Consider the following 22154-nt stretch of genomic DNA (forward strand, 5'->3'; position numbering starts at 1 on the left):
TATATTGACAAAAGTGGAGCGAGTTTTCAGCTATGGGGACATCATTCATCGTGCACAAATGACATACAGACTTTTGGCCAGCAAATGCAATGCAGAATAGTTTACTGAAATGTCTAAAGTTGTAGATTCCTGTTAATTGTTCAGTTCTTATATTTGTTTGTCTTGTGTCACTCACACATGTTCTCCAAGAAACCAGATAAGAGAAGAGAGGGAAAATGCTGTTATGGTTCTTTGTATTGTACTGTGAAAATATCAGCACTTTTTATTTGAACATGGAGTTCTACTTATGACTTTTTCACAGAATATTTATTTCTGGAAAATTGTAGTTTAAAGTATGAATATTTTTGCAGCTAAGTTTAACAAATTGAACTGTGCAATAAAGAGGTGTAATTTTAATTTTTTTTATACTTCGTGTTTTCAGTTGCACATGTTTTTATCAAGATTTGAGGAGAATACAGATTTTAAAAAGAACGCATGTCTATTATTTACATTTAAAATATACCTGCAACATTGGTAAAAAAAAAAAAAAAAGACTCGAAAGGACTTGAAATTCCAAGTTTCAGACTTGGGACTTGACTTGACTGTTGCCTGTCTTGACTCGAGACTTGACTTGACTTGAGTGTCTTTGCTTGAGACTTGACTCGGGACTTGAGGTATAAAGACTTGGACTTACTTGAGACTTGCAAAACACTGACTTGGTCCCACCTCTGGTTCATACTGACGTAGAAGTGTGCATGTGTTTCAGGAAGTGAAATGGTAGAAGCACAGAGGAGGGGCATTCAGATTGTGACATCACCATACACCATCCACTTCAAAAGAACCCCGAAATTCTTCAAACCCGGAATGTCTTTTGATGTTACGGTATTATGAATGCAGTTTTTATACAGAATACAGTCCCTTGATTTTTAAATTTGTAAATGTCTATGATATATAATGAAATAGTGTTCCCAACCTGTATAAATGATCCATTATAGTATACTTATTTTGTGTTTACACTTTGTGTAAAGTGTAATGTGAATTTTCAATTCGCAAAGGTTTACGTGACGAATCTAGATCAGACACCTGCTGAAAATGTGGATGTGGTGGTCAGTCCTGGAGCGGTATCAAGTCGCACCAAAGCCAACGGCATGGCAAAGGTCACCATCAATACTCAGGGAGGAGCTGAGGGTCTACAAATCACTGTGAGTCAGGGGAGGGTCCTCTGCCCAGAGTATACCAGTCACTGGTATGGGGTGGGAGTGGAGATAGGATTGAAGCCAGAGTGGAATGCCATTTCACAGACAACTCGCATTTCAGTTACAACTCTAAATTAATAAACAACTCTAAATTATAATATAACTCTAAATTACAAGTACTGGATGCTCAGCTGTTTTTAACTGTCTTCATATTAAGGATAAATATTTACATTAATAAGTATGGTATGAATTATAATACCATTCTGAAAACATATCTGGAATGCTTTTGTTGGTTTGCAGGCAACAACCAAAGATCCAAACTTAACTAATGTCAGACAGGCTGTAAATCACATGAATGCTGTACCCTATACTACCAGAGGAGGTTCCAGTAATTACCTTCATATTGGCACAGATGCTTCAGAACTGGTTATTGGTGATCAGATCAAAATCAGTCTATACTTTGGCAAGTGCCCAGGTGTCCAAAATCAAGATTTCACTTATTTGGTTGGTACTGCATGAACGCATACATGCTCTATACACACACACTTTTATTTTGTAATAAAAAGAAAATGGTTACTATGCTTATAAAGATATATACAATAATTCCTACAACATTAAATAACTAAATGCATCTTATAATTAAGGGTATCTCTGCTAATCATGTCTTCATTTTCTTTCTTCTTGCAGATCCTCAGTAAAGGACAGATTGTGCAAGCAAAGAGGTTTAAGAGACAAGGACAGTCTCTCGTGTCTCTGTCAATGCCTGTCACCAAGGACATGGTCCCCTCGTTCCGAGTGGTGGCGTATTACCACGTGGGACCATCTGAGGTCGTGTCTGACTCAGTCTGGGTTGACGTGAAAGACACTTGCATGGGAACGGTAGGCCATTTCTTCACATCCCAAAGAATAAAAACATTGAACTGATGGAGATAATGTTGAGGTTGAGCAAATCTTCAGCAATTTTACTTAACGTTATAGACCCAATTGTGTTTTTAAACCATGAGGGTATAAAAGGAATAAGGAAAGGGTGCAAAATTGTTCTGTAAGTAAGCCAATGTCTGGGCTGCCAGACGTGTGGACTCAAGTCACATGACTTGGACTCGAGTCCGACTCGAGTCACTAAACTGATGACTTGTGACTTGACTTAGACTTACCTTTACTGACTTGGACTTGGAATCGGACTTGAACTTTAAGACTTGAAATCCTTATTTTAACATAATAAATAAGTAATATAGAATCACATAACTGGATCATTTTGTATTAAATGGCGCTGTAAAATGTGAACTGCTCAGCTCAGTTTATCCGTAACCTAACTACAGGTGAAGTTCTGCAGCCGATCGGGGGAGAGGGGGAGGGGGGGCAGCAGCGTTGAATTTGTGTGGAGAGGACATGCAACATGCTCACAAAAATTATCCTGTTCAATTATAAACATTATGCTGTTGTGAATAAAATAAGAACTGCGACATGCAAGACATGTGGAGTTAGGATAAGAGATGGAGATGCAACCACTTTGTTCGACATTTGAGGCTGCACAAACAAAAGTAAGTCTCTGCTATGTATATTTAACATAATGCTATAACGGTTAGCTAGCTAGCTGGGATGTGATAACTCAGGGGTCGAAAATTAACTTTTACAAGGGTCCACATGAGCAACTTGACTTGTGTCAGCGGTCTGCACCAACGATAATTCGGAAGCGGGGACTGGGGGGGACGGACGGACGAACAAATGGGAGGTGGGTGGGGGGGGGTACAATTGCGACGACATCTCACTCAAGCGAACCAAAACACTCAAATGCCTAACGTTAGTTAGTCTGACTACCTTAATATACTACTAATCAACTGCATCAATTGTGTTAAATATTGAAATTACATCTGGTGACTTGACTAGGACTTGAAGTTTAAGACTTGGGACTTGACTCGAGACTTGATTGTATTGACTTGGGACTTGACTCGAGACTTGATTGTGAAGACTTGAGACTTACTTGTTACTTGCAACTAAGTGACTTGTTCACATGTCTGTGGGCCGCAGTCATGGCACAGTGGTTCTAGTTTATCGGTTCTTCACAAACACTAATGTGACACGTTCCCTGGCTGAGTGCTCTCTTCCCCCCAGCAGGAGGTGTTATCCATAATCAGCCTTGTTTCTTTTATCAGAGTACATTCATCACTTTACTGAAAACAAAACATTTTACATTTAAGGGTTTTTTTATTTGCCTTAAATACTTTATGTTAAGCCATTTTAAGCCATGCATGTTAAGCCATGCTGAAGGAGAGGAGGCAGAGCAGGAGGGTGGAGGTTAGAGTTGGTACGTTGAATGTGGGCTCTATGACAGGTAAAGGGAGAGAGTTAGCTGATGCGATGGAGAGGAGGAAGATGGATATACTGTGTGTACAGGAGACCAAGTGGAAGGGGAGCAAGGCCAGGAGCATTGGTGGTGGCTTCAAACTCTTCTATCATGGTGTAGACAGGAAGAGAAATGGAGTAGGGGTAATCCTGAAGGATGAGTTTAGTAAGAGTGTAGTGGAGGTAAAGCAAGTAAGTGACAGGGTGATCTGTGTAAAGTTAGAGATGGGGTGATGGGGGGGGGGGGTGGGGGGAGTTACCGGGGGGAGTGTAGCTAAACAGCATAGGATGGTGATATGTAGGATGGTTTTGGAGGTGAAGAAGAGGAAGAGAGTGAGAGCAGAACCTAAGATCAGGTGGTGGAAGTTAAAGGACTGTGGTGTAATATTCAGGGATGAGGTGAGGCAGGTACTGGGTAATGGTGGTGGTGTTGCGAGATGTGGCTAGGAAGGTACTGTGACCTCAGGACAGAGGAAGATAGACAAGGAGTCGTGGTGGTGGAATGAAGAAGTTCAGGAAAGTTTGAGAGGAAAGCGGTTGGCTAAAAAGAATTGGGATTTTCAGCAAGATGAAGGAAGTAGACAGAGGTACAAGGAGATGTGTTGTAAGGCAATGATAGCAGTGGCAGAAGCTAAAGAGAAGGCATATAGCAAGCTGTATGAGAAGTTAGACACTAAGGAAGGGGGAAAGGATCTGTACAGATTGGCCAGACAAAGAAACTGTGATGGGCAGGATGTGCAGCAGGTTAGGATGATAAAGGATAAAGGTGGAAATGTGTTGTCTGGTGAGGAGAGTGTCTTGGGAAGGTGGATTGAGTATTTTGAGGAACTGATGAATCAAGAGAATGAAAGGGAAAGAAGGTTAGAAGAGGTAGAGGTTGTGAATCAGGAAGTGCCTCAAGTGAGCAAGGAGGAAGTAAGGGCTGCAATTCGGAGAATGAAGTGTGGTGAGGCAGTTGGACCAGATGATATTCCAGTGGAGGCATGGAAATGTTTGGGAGAGACAGCAGTGGAGTTTTTGAGTGGATTATTTAACAGAATTTTGGAAGGTCAGAAGAGGCCTGAGGAGTGGAGACGAAGCATAATGGTGCCAATTTTCAAGAATAAGGGTGACGTTCAGAGCTGTAGTAATTACAGGGGAAAAAGTTGATCAGTCACAGCCTGAAAATCTGGGAAAGAGTAGTGGAAGCTAGGCTTAGAGGAGAGGTAGAGATCTGTGAGCAGCAGTATGGTTTCATGCCAGCTAAGTGCACCACAGATGCTATGTTTGCTTTGAGAGTGTTAATGGAGAAGTATAGGGAAGGACAGAAGGAGTTAGATTGTGTTTGTTGACTTAGAGAAAGCTTATGATAGAGTACTGAGACAGGAGCTGTGGTATTGTATACAGAAAAGTATGTGAGGGTATGTATTAGGCCTGTGTTGAAAAAATCGATTTTCCGATTCAGAATCGATTCGCATATGATGATCTAATAATCGATTTGTACGTCCAAAGATCGATTTTTTAGTGAACTTTTACCCCCGCCTCGTCACTGAATTCACGCAGGCGTGCTCGGTCTAACTAACTGTAAAACAACATGGCGTCGGACAGTGCCGGTAACGACGATAGTCAAATCGGCAATGTAAAAGCAGAAGGACAGTTTATCCAGTGTCAGTGACTATTTACAGTTAGTCCATGTCACTGACAGTTTACCCAGTGTTTTTACAGTTTAAAAAAGTAAAAAATGTTCTTGTAACGTTGGGCGCAAGGCGATGGACGAGACAGAATCCTTTGCACTTTCCAAATCGTTACGTTTATTACATTTACCGAAGCGCAGACAGCGCACATAAAACACTTTTACATAGAACGTGTGCGACTCAAACAACGACGAGCACAGGACGCTGCGCGAACGCACAAACCCCACGAGGTGAGACGGATTATCACAAGACGCACCCGCACCCACGGAGATCTACAGACGCAGACGAGTAGACGCAGACAACGTTAAAACACGCCCAAAAGGGAGGGGTCGGGGACAGTATCATGACAGTTCTGTTCTTATATTCGCACTTTAAAGAAAAATACACGTTTACATTTTATACTTTCAGTTTATTAAGTGTGAGCACTTTTAAAATAAAAATTTTGGGTGAATTCTTAATTATTTCAATCATAATAATAATGCACTGGTTAGTGTCCCAGTAGGAGTCCACTGTTGCAGACACCTCAAATATGTCCTCTGTTTATTGTCCTGGATTACCTTTCTTGAAGGTAGATTTATGATGACCCTTTTCACCAGTCTTCCAGCCATCAGTAACTACCAACTACCAGTAACTATTTGCTGATTAATATCGATATAATACTAGTTTTAACATGTTGCTTCTGTACATAGTCAGGAAACAGCTCAAATACATTTTTAATAACACTAAACCCCGAATTGGATCGAATCGGATCGAATCGATTAAATCGGATTAAATCGAAATAAATCGATTCTTAATCTTCAGAATCGGAATCGGATCGATTCTTGGAATTTGAATCGATACCCAGCCCTAGTATGTATGCAAACTGTGTGACAGCAGTGAGATGTGCGGTAGGAATGACAGATGGGTTTAAAGTGGGGGTAGGACTACATCAGGGATCAGCCCTGAGTCCCTTCCTGTTCACAATTGTCATGGACAGACTGACGGATGAGGTTAGGCAGGAGTCCCCTTGGACTATGATGTTTGCTGATGACATTGTGATCTGTAGTGAGAGTAGGGAGCAGGTGGAGGTGAGCTTGGAAAGATGGAGATATGCTTTGGAGAGCAGGGGAATGAAAGTGAGCAGGAGTAAAACAGAGTACATGTGTGTGAATGAGAGGGCAGACGGTGGACAGGTCCAGTTACAAGGACTTGATTTGGTGAAGGTTGACGAGTTGACTTAGGGTCGAGGGTACAGATTAATGGAGAAAGTGAAAGAGAGGTAAAGAAGAGAGTGCAGGCAGGGTGGTGTGGATGGCATAAAGTGTCTGGGGTGATCTGTGATAGAAGGGTGTCGGCTAGAATGAAAGGAAAGATCTATAGGACAGTAGTGAGACCTGCTATGTTGTATGGACTGGAGACAGTGGCACTGACAAAGAGACAGGTGAGGGAGATGGAGGTGTCTGAGATGAAGATGTTGAGATTCTCATTTGAAGTGACAAGGAAGGATAGGATCAGAAATGAGTTTATTAGAGGATCAGAACATGTAGCATGTTTTGGAGATAAAGTTAGAGATGCGAGATTGAGATGGTTTGGACATGTACAGAGGAGGGAGGAGAGGTATATTGGTAGGAGGGTCTTGAGGATGGAACTTCCATGCAAGAGGAGGAGAGGTAGACCTATGAGGAGGTTTATGGATGTAGAGGTAGAGGATATGAGAGTGGCTGGTGTGTCAGTGGAGGACACTCAGGACAGGGCCAGATGGAGGAGTTTGATCCGCTGTGGCGACCCCTAAACGGGAATTGCCGAAAGAAGAAGAAAGACTATGTTAAGCAATTTCTGTTTTATTATTTTATGTAGGGGGTTTACCTAAAGAACAGTTATCGTAAGGTTCCATTATATTTAGTTTGTGTATCTTTCCTGTCACTTCAATCTAGTTGGAATTGAGTGTACAAGACCCCAAAAGTGCCTATGAGCCTGGAGATGAGTTTATTCTTACAATCACTGGAGATCCAGGTGCCAAGGTTGGTCTGGTAGCTGTGGATAAGGGAAACTTTGTTCTTAATAAGAACAAACTCACACAGACCAAGGTAAGTAATGACACGCAGGACTGATCTGTACATTTCTGGCAGTTTCAGTTTGGGTTTTTATTCAACCTCTGCTAACACAAATTCTTTCAAAGCAAGGAGTACACATGACTAATTTTACATTTTTCTATTGAAATGATAACAGAGAATCTGTTGCTTAGTACTCTGGTCCAATTGTGTGGTTGTTTTTCCACATCCACCAACAGATCTGGGACATCATTGAGAAGCATGACACAGGCTGCACTGCTGGCAGTGGTAAAGACAGTATGGGGGTTTTCTACGACGCAGGTCTGCTGTTTGAGTCCGACAAAGCAGGAGGGACCGTCTCCAGATTAAGTACTTTGGACATTTTTCCCCCAATGACATTGTAGATTGTAGAATATAAGTAAACGAATTGAGAATTATTTCTGACTTGCTTCCTCACTATGATAGCAATGCAGTTCACAGTTTAATTTGGACTGGGGCTGTGAAAATTCATATGTGATTGCATTGTAGCATCTGACTGTCCTGCTCCATACAAGAGAAAACGGAGAGCTGAGAGTCTTCTACAAATCACCACCACACTCAGTAAGAAGTGCCACTGGTTTCAGACACTTCTTTAGTTGTACCAGCACATTCCTGTGACATTCCTTGTCACAGATCTGTAGAAAAATGTTTTAGGTCAATCATAGTTACTTTCTTTACACCCCAGTGTTTGTTTGTACTCATGCTCTTCCACTTGTCTCTTCATCTCCAGCTGGGAAGTACAGCGGTGATCTGAAGAAATGCTGCTCTGATGGTCTGAAGCAGAACAAGCTGGGCTACACCTGTGAGCGGAGGGCTAAGTTCATCATGGATGGACATGAATGCACCCAAGCATTCCTGCACTGCTGCGAGGAGATGCTGAAGCGTAGACAGGAAGAGGGGGAGGACAAGATGATGCTGGCTCGCAGTAAGAACCCACTGTGTTGTATGTGGTTTTAGTCCCACCCGATGTGAACTGAATTATTGCATGATGACTTTTATAGCTCACATTTTAGACAACATTCTAAAGCACTGATTTTTAAAGCCAGCCATGCAATGAAAGATCAAACTTAAATTAGCACATTATTACCAACGTGTCTGTTAATGTTGTCATTGATCCTTCACAAAGCTTTTGTTCCTTCGTGCGCTCATTTCTTCTTTAATGCGCATGTGTTTGCCAATACCTTCTCAGGTGAGGAATACGATGATGATTACATAAGCTCTGATGACATCGTGTCACGCACTCAGTTTCCTGAGAGCTGGCTGTGGGAGGATCCACAGCTGCCCCCCTGCCAGGGAAACCAGCCATGGTACACTCAAAGATTCTGGTTTTCCTTCTTAATAACCCTCATACGCAAAGGTTTTGCACATGATTATGGCCTCTTTTATGCACACACTAATTACTTTGAATTTGATAATTGCAACTTATAGTATGTAAGTATTTTTTAGAAGATGCACCATAAATTAATATAAACGTGTAAAAAAAAAAATTATATTTTAAATATTAGATATGGTGTTTGTGATTCATATAGGTTTTTGTAAGGACCTTTTGCACATTGGGTTGAAATATGTGCTGTCTCTAGCTGAAATTGACCTGTCCTTACAATGTTATATTGATCTTTCGTTTTTCCAGTACAAAAACAACTCTCATCATGAGAAACTACACGAAACTACCTGACTCCATTACTACCTGGCAGGTGCTGGCAATCAGTCTGTCTAAGACCTATGGTCAGTCCCAGTCCTTAAGCCCACAGCCATGCCTGACCATCTAAACACTTACACTTGGTTTAAACAATGTATAGAGTGGCAATAAACCATAACCTTTGATAATCTTAAAATATGATGCAATATGGTGTTTCTCTCTCCCTCTTTCTCTATTTAGGTATCTGTGTGGCTGATCCTTATGAAATGGTAGTTGTAAAGGACTTCTTTGTGGACCTGAAGTTGCCATACTCGGCAGTGCACAACGAGCAATTAGAAATCAAAGCCATTCTGCACAACTTTTCAACAAAAAGACTCAAGGTGCGTTTCCTAATCTCTCATAATTGCAGAATCATTGATGCTATTCTCACTGTGCTGTATTTTGCTTATGGAATTCAGCTGATCCAAGTCTAGTCTATACATCTCACACAGAATGTGCATTTTGTTTTTGATTTGTTGTGTTTCCTGTTCCACCAGGTACGAGTGGACCTCTTAGAGACGGAGCACATCTGCAGTGCAGCAAGCAAGAAGGTCAAATACCGTACGATGGTTTATGTAAACGCCAGATCCACCAGGTCTATTCCATACATAATCATTCCCATGGAGCTCGGGGAACACTCCATCGAGGTAAAGGCCTCAGCCTATGAAACTACTCTCTCTGATGAAGTGAAGAAGACCCTGAAGGTGGTGGTGAGTAACTGTTGCATTTTTCCTAGGTGGGACAGGATAGATTCAGAAAAAATATTCTCATCTGCCAACATGTTAGTGCTTTACACAGGGTACTGCATATTGAGTACTCTGACATCAGTATTGTTCACCATAAAATAAAAAGAAATAAAGATAATGTAAAGCCAGCACCAGTTTTAACAATTTCCACATTACTGCTAGAAAATGACAGAAGAAGAATATAATAATAAAACACATTATGATCACCATGACATAATCTGCTTCTTACTCAGTCTGAAGGAGTGCTAACTGAAATTGTAGAGACAAATGAGGTTCTCAACCCCTCTAAATTCGCTGGTAAGCATTTTCCTTCTCCTATCAAGTCATTATTATTATTGTGCTATTTTTAGTTCCATGTTCAATGTTGGTCAGTGTTAATGTGCATATATATGTGTATATATTTATTTCTGTCTCACTCTTACCCAAACTCCATCCCACTGAAAGATGGGGTGCAAGTTGTGCATGTGAAGAATGATAGTCCAGAAGGACGGATTCCAAACACTCCTGCTCACACATACATCACTGTGTCTGGTAAGAAGAATTTTGCATGTGCATTTTGCATGTTTTTATAGCCAATAAAACATATCATTTTGTCTCACCTTTTTGGTGGATGGTCATATCTTATTGCACCTTATACTTGGAGACAACATGGTGATAAGAAATAATACACTTATTCACTATTCTAATATATAAACAGCCTAAATGGCCTAAATGGAAACAAGCTAAATGGCTATTTAATATGAAGGTAAATCTGTTGCAAAACTTCAGAGCATGAAGGACATGATCTGAGAACTCATAAAACCAAATCTGTACTGTATTTTTACTTGTAAACTAAAGGTTGCACTTGTATTTTTGTACACAAATTCAGCACAACTTCAAATCTGCCCGCCTGGACTTTTGCAACACATACCTCGGTGTACTTGTTGCAAAATTGATTTGTGCACTTGTACGCGAAGTGGGGGCAGTGGGGGTGGGCCGTTAATCGTGACTCGCTAGCTAATTCTAGAAATAGAGAGATGACAGAGCATCTCTTTGAAGTTTAAAATTGTTAATATTTCAAGACTGAAAACTAATAAAATGCCAGGCGCCGATGGTTACCCATCGGAGTGGTTTAGAACCTCTAGAAAGATAATAATACCGTTACTTAAGGACTTCTTTAATTATGTTCTTAAGGGGGGAGAACCCCCTTTGTCTTGGAGACAAGCAGTGATCTCAGTAATACCTAAAACAGGCAAAGATAAAACAGAATGTGGTTCCTATAGACCTATTTCTGTTCTAAACATAGATTACAGGTTATTTGCATCAATACTAGCAAATACGAATGGAAGATATTATCCCAGACCTGATAGATACAGATCAAACGGGTTTCGTAAAAAACAGACATACCCAGGACAATGTGAGACGTGCTCTTCATCTTATCGCCCATATGAGAAACAGCCAAGCTGAATCTTTGGCTCTTAGTCTGGATGCCGAGAAGGCATTTGACTCCGTTCGATGGGAATATCTGTATTTAGTTCTCAAACTATTCGATTTTGATAATCAAATGATTAACTGTCTGAATTGCTTAAATTGTTCTCCAACAGCAAGAATTAAAATAAATGGGAATCTATGCAAAACAATATCTCTTGAAAGGGGATGTCTACAAGGATGCCCTCTTAGCCCCACACTTTTTGCTCTCTTTATTGAACCTTTAGCACAGGCAATTAGAGAGGTTAAAGATACAACAGGCGTGTTGATTATGAATACAGAATATAAAATATGTCTGTATGCAGATGACATACTTTTGACCCTGACCAAGCCAGAAACAAGTTTACCTAAATTGTTGTCTTTACTTAAAAGATTTGGAACATATTCAGGCTATAAACTAAATTTACACAAAACTGAAATTCTTACCTTTAACTATAATCCACAGGAAAAAGTTCACAAAAGGCAAATATTTAAATGGGAAAGTACCATAATTAAATACCTAGGTGTGTGAATACCTAAGGACCTATCTGGTATTTATTTGCATAACTACACTCCACTCACAGCTGAAATCAAAGCAGACTTAAATCGTTGGTCATTGTTGCCAATGAATATGTCCAACCGAATAGATGTTATAAAAATGAATATATTACCTAGGCTACTTTTTCTTTTTCAATCATTATCGGTGCCGCTCAAACATATTCATGAGTGGAAAAGAATGATCTCAACCTTTATTTGGAGAAAACAAAAACCAAGAATTAGGCTACAGACACTACAGTTACCCAGGGAACGGGGTGGAATGGCCTTACCCTGCTTAGAAGACTATTACAGAGCGGCACAGTTGCGTTTTCTGGTATGTTAGTGTGATCCGGAACATGATGCAAAATGGAAAGATTTAGAACAAAGACAATTGAATATACCCTTGCCATCTATACTAGGTGATAAAAATATTTTAAAGAAATACCTGGATAAGATTACCAGCTGGATGGCTGTCCCTCTAAATATTTGGTATAAAGAAATTAAGGATTAAAATTTTGAAAGAAATGCACGAAGTTTACGTTGGAAAACATATGACACAGAATTCACACCAGCTAAACTGGACACCAGATTTAAATATTGGATGGATAAAGGTATAACTTCATACTGTACAATATCTGCCAAAAAGATCCAAGTACCTTTCAACAACTTACAAAAAAATATAATTTAGAGAAACAATGTCTACTACCTCCAGCTCAGGTCTTTGGAGAGAATTTACCTGGAAGAACATTTTAAGATGGTTTATAACTCCGAATATAAAAAAAATTACAAAGTAACAATGCAATACATGGTCAGTGTTGGAGAATGTGTGGTAATATGTCTGCAGGTCATTTTCATATTTTTTGGGAATGTCCAAACATTTCTACTTACTGGGTAAAGGTGGTAAAGGAGATCAGAGCAATAATTAATTTTGAACTTGATTTTAATTTCAGTGTCATTTACTTGGGAAACATACCAGCTGGATTGAGAAAACAGGATAGATACCTGTTACAAATTCTATTAGCAGGTAGTAAAAAAGCAATAACTAAGGAATGGCTAAGCACAGAATCCCCAACACTCTCTGAGTGGGTAGAAATAATTCAGGAGATTTATGCTATGGAGAGAATGACTTTCTCATTAAGACATGCCTTTAACAGATGTGGAAAAAATACTGGAGAAACTGGATATCATATTTGGCTTTGAAATGATATACCTGCCCATGTAATGTTGCTGATATTCTGACACGTGTGTGGATGTATATGTGTGTATGAGCCCCCCCCCCCCCCCCCCCCCCTCTCCTTACACATATATGTGTGTGTATATGTGTGTATGAGGCTCCCCCTCTCCTTTTTACCATTCTGTAATTGCTAAAAACTAGGGGTGGGCATAGATTAATTTTTTTAATCTAGATTAATCTCACTGAAATCTTGAAATTAATCTAGATTAATCTAGATTAATCTATATTAAAATGGCTCATATGCGTGCTACCCAAGTAATGACTAAAAGTCAGTTTTTGAGATAGGGTTTCTTAATACAGGGGGTGCATTCGATCAGGGGCTCATATTCTGTTTCAAAATGCAGCTTGAGAAAGCTGTTCTACTTTGATACTTGAAGAAAAAAAAGCATGCTCAATAAATGTAGGCTACTCGTGTTCAACGGTTTATTCAGTTAAACATGAATTTGTAAGCCTACTGTACATTAAAAGGGGTTGATAACATGTTTATTCAGCTAAACATGATATTTGAAATGTAAGCCAACATTTAGTACATTTAACCTCATGGACGTAATTTGGGGGGGACTTTTTCAAAAGCCGGTTTTGGTCCTCTGCAGTTTTAACGGTTAAAAAGAAATATTTAAATAGTTACGAATCTAGCGCTAGGACCATGCAGAAAACGACCGCTCCGAGCTCCGCTCCGGTAACACTTTACGTTCCTAAAAATTAATTTTCCATGAAGCAAACCTGGCGACTTCGTGGCTGCATCCATGTAAATACACGAACGATTTGTAATTCACAGGTTTGAAAACTCGTTCTTGCCCCTACTGTGCAATTTGGTTAGGAATACAGCCGAGCTAAACTATCAAGGTTAAAGTCATCATAGTTTGCTTGCTCATTTTGACCCAGTTCCCAACCCAACTTTAAGAATAGATTAACGGCGATAATTTTTATATCGCCCGATAAGTATATCAAATTAACGAACGCCGTTAACGGCCCCACCACTACTAATAACCCACCAACATTGAAACTTAGCAACTATGTAACCTTGCTGAGGACAAAAAAGGATAACAGATATATAGCACAATGTAACTCTTTATTCCTTACATATGCATGTATGTGGAAAGCATTTCAACTTTTTTTTATATTGGTCCCTGACTGCTCCCGATCTGCCTTTTCTGTTTGTTATTGCTGTTGATATCTGTGTTCTCTTTTTATAAAAAATACCAATGAAAATAAATTCTAAAAAAAATTAAATTGTTAATATTCATTAATATTAATATTCAGCAATGAGACAAGAGGGAATTCACCACCTTTGCAAGCTTGTCTGAAAGAACTGTTGCTAGCATTGCCGATCAGGCATTGCTTGGATTACCCAGATAAGGAAATGTGCTTTTCAGCTGTTTGCTGTTGTTCAAATGTTCACCTAATACTGATGAAGAAAGAAACAGAGAGACATGACAGAGCATCTCTTTGAGGTTTAAAATTGTTGAAAGGAAGTAGCATATATCAAATGCCTTTGATCAACAAATGCTTTTTCTCTATCTCTTTTCCTTCTCGTTTGCTGTTCTGCAGGTCAAGAGGTCAGTCAGACTATTGAACAGGCCATCAGCGGTGACTTCATGGGACGCCTAATTGTGCAGCCCACTGGCTGTGGTGAAGAGAACATGATCGGCATGACTCTGCCCCTCATCGCTACACACTACCTAGACAGTACCAAGCAGTGGGAGACAGTTGGGTTGAACCAGCGTAACGAAGCCATCAAACACATCCAGACAGGTAAGAATGAAAAGCACTCCTCGTGTGCCTTCTGACCTTTGATACAAGCAGTTAAGAGATACTCTAGCCTTAACTGTCTAATTAGACAGCTAGGCAGGTATTCTGAATATTACCTGTATTACCTTGCAGTAAAGTCATGATATTGGCTACTTTAATCCAAAAACATTGAATATCTGAATGCAGCCACTTTGCATGCATGCAGCTGGTGTTTCTTTATGAAGGACAAAGGTGTTTCTTCATGAAGGACTAAGGTGTTTTAGATACACCTATCTTATAGGTCCAGCTTAAATGTTTACAATTACAGGTTGCAGTTCATTACCAGCCACTCTCAACCTCATTAATTACTGGTCAGATTCTGTGTGCATATTGAGTGCAGTGTATTTACCACATGTAGATCTTATTGTATAAAAATATTTTTAATTTAAAGCATCACAAGTCAAGGAGTGTAATGGTAAGGTCCAGGGCTGGGTCATCTGCACCAAGTAATCAAGGGAATAGTCTCCATTGAGCGGGCCGCCCAATGGAGAATGGGTTCACATTTGAGTCTTGGTCCTCCCAAAGTTTCTTCTTTTTCCCCCCGCCATCATAGGAAGTTTTTCCTTGCCACTGTAACCTCTGGCTTGCTCATTAGGGATCTGGACCCATACAATTGTAAAGCTACTTTGTGACAACGTGTTGTAAAAAGCGCTATATAAATAAATTTGACTTTGACTTTTACCCCTGATAAAGTTTGCCCCTTTTATCTCTTTCAGGTTATGGGAAACAGTTGACTTACCGTAAACAGGATGGATCATACGCCGCATGGACACACAGACCTAGCAGCACATGGTGAAAATCCTCCCTTGCAAGAGATGACATTCCACTCCTCTTCTACATTTTTACATTTACGGCATTTAGCAGACACCCTTATCCAGAGCGACTTACAAACTGCTTTGCATCCGATCACAGAATTCATCCTAGGAAATAGTATGGATAGGCCAGAATTCAAGATACCATTGAGTCAGACTACTACTAAACTACAGGAGTCAATGTCATTACCAAGTGTATTGCAAGTTAGACATTTGCCAAGAAACACAAATAAACATAGACAGACATACAATTTAAAGAACAATGGCAAGTGGTATCAGCTGAGTTAGTGCTCTGGTAAGAACTCAACAAACAGGTGGGTCTTCAGTCTACGCTTGAAGATAGCAACAGACTCTGCAGTCCTAGCAGCTAATGGAAGATTGTTCGACCATCTTGGAGCCAGGACGGAGAATAGTCTGGAGCTTTGTCTTCCATGAGACTTTAAGCATGGAATTTCGAGTCGAATTTCTCTTCTGAAATTAATTTGCATTATACTAACTAAACATTTTTTCATTATTTGCTCATTTCTGTTTGTTGTTTTTATAAAGGCTGACTGCATATGTGGCAAAAGTGTTTGCAATGGCCAATGATCTCATTGCCATCCAGGAAAATGTCCTCTGCAGCGCCCTCAAGTGGCTAATCCTGAACACACAGATGCCAGACGGCATGTTTAAAGAGGGCACAGGTGTGATTCGTGAAGAGATGGTTGTAAGTTAAGATTCATCTTTGGCTTTTTGTTGAACGTATTCAGGTTAATTGTGTCAGTAAAATCCCATGGTAAAGGCTTTCATGGTGTTTTCAGGGTGGTGTGCAAGGGAATGATTCTGATGCCTCACTGACTGCCTTTGTCCTAATTGCTTTGCAAGAGGGTTACGATCTCTGTGCCAAATCAGTCACTGTAAGCCAAACTGATATATAACAGCAAAAATTGTATCATGCTCTGGAATAAAATTTCAAACACCTTTTACCTCTCTGTAAATCTTTCTTGTGTAACATTTTAGATTCTTCCATATAGCATTACAAAGGCCACTGAGTACCTGCAACACAGAATTCCGACCTTAACCAATCCATATGCGGTTGCTATGACTTCCTATGCCATGGCCAATGCTGGCAAATTCAACAAAGACTTCCTGATGAAGTTTTCCTCTAAAGGTCAGTGCTGTTCAAATCTTAAATTAATGATTATTTAAAAATCTGAAGCATGTTTATGACTTACTTATCAAAATATTTTACTGCAGTGACCGTTTGGTGCAGCCTTTGAGACAACCCCTCCATGGTTCCCTTTTCTCCATCACATAAACAGATGGTTCTTTTTGGCAAGTTCCCAGAGTGCTCAACTTCTCCCTGGAGGCCACGGGCTACGCTCTGCTGGCTCTGGTCAAGGCGAAGGAGTATGATACAGCAGTGAAAGCAGTGCACTGGCTCAATAAACAGATCAGACCATATGGGGGTTACGGCACCACTCAGGTAGGCCACACAGCCCATATGGAGGGTCTGACACCACTCAGGTAGCCCACACAGCCCATATAGAGGGTCTGGCATCACTCAGGTAGGCCCACACAGCCCATATGGAGGGTCTGGTACCACTCAGGTAGCCCACACAGCCCATATGGAGGGTCTGGTGCCACTCAGGTAGCCCACACAGGGTTCACACACTAAACTCAGCTGTTCAGCAGCACATGGCTTGGACAAATTGGTTATTGGGAAAACTAGCTTAGAACATTCCAGTTTTAAAGTAAGTGGCACAGGTCCAGACACTCTGTAATGAAGTGTAATGTATCGAAAATGTGTATACTCAAAATATAATAAATGGGAAGTCTGAGTAGCTCCAGTAAGGTTTACTGAGTGTACTCAGGACTGGATGAAACTGGAAATGTGTGATTTACTTGGAGAATTTACTGGATTCCTTTGATCATAATTTCCTTTTACTGCACTGAATTCCTTTGGTCTGCCTGAATTTAAACTGATTTGGTTTCTTTTCTCTTACTCAAAGCATCAGAGGTGAAAAAGAAGGTAAAATTCAAAAAGCACGTTTAATCTCAAGTTTCATGTCACTTAGGCAACCATCATAGTGTTCCAAGCTGTGGCAGAGTACTTTAAGCAGGTGAAGAAAGCTCAGAAAATGTACTTGGATGTGGAGGTTGTTGTGAGTGGACAGACAACGCCCAATAGATGGACTTTCAATAATGAATATTCAAATCTCACATACTCTATAAAGGTAAAATGTAAATTTTTACTCAGATAATTTCCTTTATTGTCTTTATTCATTATCTTCTGTTTTCCCTGAGTTAAATCAAACTTATAATATATTCGGGATGTTTAAGTTAATGTTTAAAAAAAAACGGCCCTGAATAAAAGGTTTTGTTGCTTGTACAGGTTAATCTTGCGCAGGAATTTAAAGTAACAGCTAAAGGAACTTCTGTAGGATCTCTCCAAGTAAGTATTTACCAAACAAGCCTGCTTTGTTTCTAAATGCTTGGATTTTAACTGAAAATCAAATATTTATCTTATAGGTCTGGACAGTGTACTATGCTAGGCCTATTGAGAAGCAGAATGATTGTAAAATGTTTAATTTGGCTGTTAAGATGGAAGCACAAGCTCGTGGTAAGGTTCCTGATCTCTTTTTTGGCTTTAATTCTGATATAAAAGCAAGCAAATTAAATGAACATCCCGCCCCCTCTTTAAAAATGAAATTGATACTCATACTAATGTTTTGAACTTCAGTAACATATCCAGGAGCCAAGGAAAGTTTTTTGCTTACCATTGAAACCAAGTGAGTATTTGTCACCTTTCGTTTGATTTTCACTTGGGCACTAGCTAATATAACATTTTGCAGTTACATCCAAAATGTTTTTTCTCAGAATTGTAATAATGTGTAAATGAATTTCAGTGGTGTTTCATTATTCTGTAAAGGTACATGAATCCAAACAGAGATGCCACTATGTCTATTTTGGATGTTGACTTGCTGACGGGCTTTGTGGTGGATAAGAATGATCTGACGGATGTAAGGAAAACTCAGACAGATATGTCATTTTGTGATTTGTTTTTTTAAATATGTGATATTGCACAGTCTATGTGCAATGCATGCTTTTAACAGCATTATTTGAGAATATATTTCACTTTCAACTGAGCAACTCAGCATTGTCAAAGTAAAATAAAATCCAAATTTTGTTCAGTTTGTTCACCAACTCACAATTCAAATATATTTAGTAAAATTTCATTTCTGTAATTTGCATTCAATTCAGTGCTCCTAGAGAACCTCAAAGTTGTCTATGCACTTTTTTTCAAAAAGATTTTTGTTTGTTGTCAAACATTTGAGCACATTTTCCTGTAATGTAATGTTATTTTTTATGAACTGAATACTTGGTAGGAGGAGATCTGGGCTGTGCTGAAGAATGCAGAATGCACATGCTCAACTTCTCATTTTTCTCCCCCTTGCAGTTTTAAGTATTGTAGCTGTAACAATCAAGTTGAGGCAGGAATGTAGAGACAGGCATACAGAAAAACACACAGTTTATTTTAAGTTAACAACAGCAGCACAAGGCTTACATTCAACACAGAACATGTACTGTATTGGACTCACAAAGACGAGCATGGGACAAGACTAACTCACACAATATATACTTAATACATAACGAGCACCATGTGTAACACATTGGATTAACAAGACGGGTGAACACATACACAAACAGCCACACTCACAGGAAGTACATATATAGATGTAGACTACACATACACATGCCCGAAGGGAGGGGTCTGGGACTGTACCATGACAATAGCAGATTTTGTTTAGTTTATAAATGCCTAATTTTATCAACAATCGTGAACAGTTTACAAAATAGACGAATCCATAAGATTAATATGCAATCTTTTTTCTGTTCCATAAAAAAATTAGCTAACAACTGGTAAGGACAGATATATATCGCAGTTTACGGTGGATAAATGGCTTTCGGATCGAGGTTCCCTCATCATCTATGTAGATAAGGTACATGTGGCATTTTCTGGGTACTTGGACTACAATTAAGAAATTAATAACTGTCTGACATGATTTTGCTGCTGCTTATCAGATATCTCATTTAGAGGTAGACAGGATTTCTTTCAGACTGCACAAGGTCACAGACATGACAATGATTAAGCCTGCTGCAGTCACTGTGTATGAGTATTACTCTCCAGGTATGTTGAACAGACATGTGCGCACACACTGTGTCTTTCTGTCTCTCTCTGCACACACATTTCTTTCTGTCTCCCTCTCACACAGATAAAATTTTTGTGTTTTCACAGAGGACAGCTGTGTAAAGTTCTACCAGCCTATAAAGGAAGGTGGCACTCTAAGCAGACTGTGCATTGACCAAAAGGATTTGTGCCAGTGTGCTAAAGGTGCATTTAAAGCTAATTCTATGACAACCAAAAAGCAACATAGGCCTCATTTTTGTTTGTTTGTGGCTCATTTCCACTTATTTTCTTCTAGTGTTTAATTTGCACATACAAATGCACTCCAAAACTTTACTGTCTCCTTAAACAGATAACTGCAGTGTTCAGAAGAAGAAAATAATAATTGATGATGATCGGGACAAAAAGGCTTGTGAACATGGCGTGGATTACGGTAAACATGGAGAACAGTGTTCTTTTGTCTTTCCCTGTGTGATGTGTGTATCCATTCTTACTGTACACTCACACAATCCATCCACAGTTGTTACAGCAATAGATCAACGTGGATATATGAATAACAGTTAAATGAATGATGACTGTTGTAATGTGTACTTTTTCCAGTTTACAAAACCAGAGTTGTGGGTATGGATTTCACACCATTCACAGACACCTACAAGATGAAGATTGAAAAGGTCCTGAAAAACGGTATGACAGTTGAAAAAAAAAGACATAAAATTCATGTAAACAATCTGTTCCATAACCTTCTGAACATGTAAGTTATAAAGATGGGGGTGAAGGTTGTGAGAATTTTATTGTGCAGGTGCAGGTCCTCTGCTAACCACGAGGGTGTGGTGTAGCACCCTCTGCACCCCTATGTCCCACTTCCTTGCCTTGTCCAAGAAACGTGTCATACACATGTGTGATGCGTTGTGCTATGTACACCATGGCAAAAAAAACTTTGTTTTTGGAAACACCAGGTGGAAGTGCTGACTGAGTCTTATTTATCTTTTAAAAAGCTAAAGAACTGAATTAAGCATTTCAAAGCAGGGAAAGGCAGGAACTGTTCCAGACTGGTGGCCCCATGACTGGAGGTGAAAATATCTGAAAATATAACAGTCCACGCATCTTCCCAACCTGATGAACATTTCTGAATTTGTCAAACATTACAAAGTCAGTTCTCCTGTAGCAAATGTGTACAAAAATAAATAAAAATGTAGTTCATTTATTGATGTTACAAAAAATCTACAGGGAAATTTAAAGATTTATCTGGCCTACTTAAACTACTTAAAAGACGCATGAAGTTGTAAAGCTTGCTCACATGTTCAATGCCAGGATAATTTGTGTCACCCCTGTAGTTTGGTTATTCATTTGTATTTTTATAAATCTTCTGTAGGCTCTGATGTAGGTGTGGAGGGACAGGGGAGAAACTTCACTGGTCATGCCAACTGTAAGGAATCGTATGGATTTCAGGAAGGAAAGACCTACCTCATCATGGGCCAAAATATCCACCTACCAAGGGTTGGAGGAAGGTACTCGTACATAGGATTGTATATCTGGAACATTTTTGGGATTTGCTTTCAGTATGCACATATGATTGCAATTCTATATACTGAAAAGTCTGTTAATTGACTTTATTGTGAACTTCATGTTTGAGAGATGTTGACCATATATGTGTGGACCCTCACTTGTAGACCACAGTACATCCTGGATGAGCAGACATGGATTGAATACTGGCCCACAAGTGAGGAAGGGCAAACCGCAAAATACAGAGAGAAATACGTTGGAATCAGTGAGCTTTCTCAGATGTTTAAAGACTTTGGATGCACTACATAAACAAGTCTGATTCAAGACAATTAATAAATATTCAAAGAGTAACACATCTCTGCACACACATATCTGCCTTTTCCTATTAACATGGCTCTGAATTTGTGTCACCATTTACTTGCTAAAAACAGCATCACATTTATTCCAAAAAATACACCATTTCTCTTTCCTCACGTAGAGCATCAAAGGCAAAAAATAAATATAATAAACTTTACATAAATAAATAAACTTTACAGAAAATGTTACTAAAGGTATTCTTGGCTTTTTAAATTCTTATTTTTTTATTTTATGGGGGGAGGAGGCAGGCACGACAAGTGGGTAACATCAATAGACAAACGTTTATTGTGAGGTACAAAGAACAAAGTGTGGTGCGGATAGCACAAGCACTCCACAAACACACTCACAAGGCACGAGTTTCAGACAAAGATGAGCATGAGACATTGCGCGAATGCACATTAAATAAGTGTAGAACACATACCCACGTGATCATGAGACAAGGCACAGGCAAGACTAACGAACACGCTCACAAAACAACCCACCCCCCTGGAACCAGGGTACCCGCGGGTCCTTAAAAAGTCTTAAAATGTCTTAAATTTAGTTTTACATATTCAAGGTCTAAAAATGTCTTTAAATGTCTGGAATTTTAGGAGGGGAGTCATTAAATAAGTGTGTTGCTCAG

The 22154-nt window shown here is 39.5% G+C and overlaps 1 protein-coding gene across 6 annotated transcripts in view; it reads left to right on the forward strand.

The window, feature by feature from the left end:
* The window catches only part of LOC143473596 (complement C3-like), a 63754-nt gene extending 42042 nt beyond the window's left edge, over window positions 1-21712 (forward strand). For 3 of the 6 annotated variants that reach the window (XM_076970659.1, XM_076970661.1, XM_076970660.1), the window contains exons 13-44: window positions 746-861; window positions 1035-1181; window positions 1476-1679; window positions 1863-2054; window positions 7105-7257; window positions 7461-7590; window positions 7750-7821; window positions 7991-8185; window positions 8450-8567; window positions 8891-8985; window positions 9140-9279; window positions 9436-9648; window positions 9918-9981; window positions 10129-10215; window positions 14453-14656; window positions 15409-15484; window positions 16051-16210; window positions 16305-16400; window positions 16504-16654; window positions 16806-16969; window positions 17562-17720; window positions 17879-17938; window positions 18016-18106; window positions 18227-18275; window positions 18416-18506; window positions 19398-19487; window positions 19570-19675; window positions 19784-19879; window positions 20025-20105; window positions 20273-20356; window positions 21045-21180; window positions 21343-21708. In XM_076970659.1, coding sequence (XP_076826774.1) covers window positions 746-861; window positions 1035-1181; window positions 1476-1679; window positions 1863-2054; window positions 7105-7257; window positions 7461-7590; window positions 7750-7821; window positions 7991-8185; window positions 8450-8567; window positions 8891-8985; window positions 9140-9279; window positions 9436-9648; window positions 9918-9981; window positions 10129-10215; window positions 14453-14656; window positions 15409-15484; window positions 16051-16210; window positions 16305-16400; window positions 16504-16654; window positions 16806-16969; window positions 17562-17720; window positions 17879-17938; window positions 18016-18106; window positions 18227-18275; window positions 18416-18506; window positions 19398-19487; window positions 19570-19675; window positions 19784-19879; window positions 20025-20105; window positions 20273-20356; window positions 21045-21180; window positions 21343-21484 — 3962 coding nt within the window. In that variant the 3' untranslated portion in view covers window positions 21485-21708. Of the gene's footprint in view, window positions 1-745; window positions 862-1034; window positions 1182-1475; window positions 1680-1862; window positions 2055-7104; window positions 7258-7460; window positions 7591-7749; window positions 7822-7990; window positions 8186-8449; window positions 8568-8890; window positions 8986-9139; window positions 9280-9435; window positions 9649-9917; window positions 9982-10128; window positions 10216-14452; window positions 14657-15408; window positions 15485-16050; window positions 16211-16304; window positions 16401-16503; window positions 16655-16805; window positions 16970-17561; window positions 17721-17878; window positions 17939-18015; window positions 18107-18226; window positions 18276-18415; window positions 18507-19397; window positions 19488-19569; window positions 19676-19783; window positions 19880-20024; window positions 20106-20272; window positions 20357-20667; window positions 20996-21044; window positions 21181-21342 lie in introns of those variants that run through there. The other 3 variants (XM_076970663.1, XM_076970664.1, XM_076970662.1) reach the window with 2 other exon arrangements.
* The last annotated feature ends 442 nt before the right edge of the window (window positions 21713-22154 follow it).

Source organism: Brachyhypopomus gauderio, chromosome 13, assembly GCF_052324685.1.
Source record: "Brachyhypopomus gauderio isolate BG-103 chromosome 13, BGAUD_0.2, whole genome shotgun sequence".
Taxonomy (NCBI): domain Eukaryota; kingdom Metazoa; phylum Chordata; class Actinopteri; order Gymnotiformes; family Hypopomidae; genus Brachyhypopomus; species Brachyhypopomus gauderio.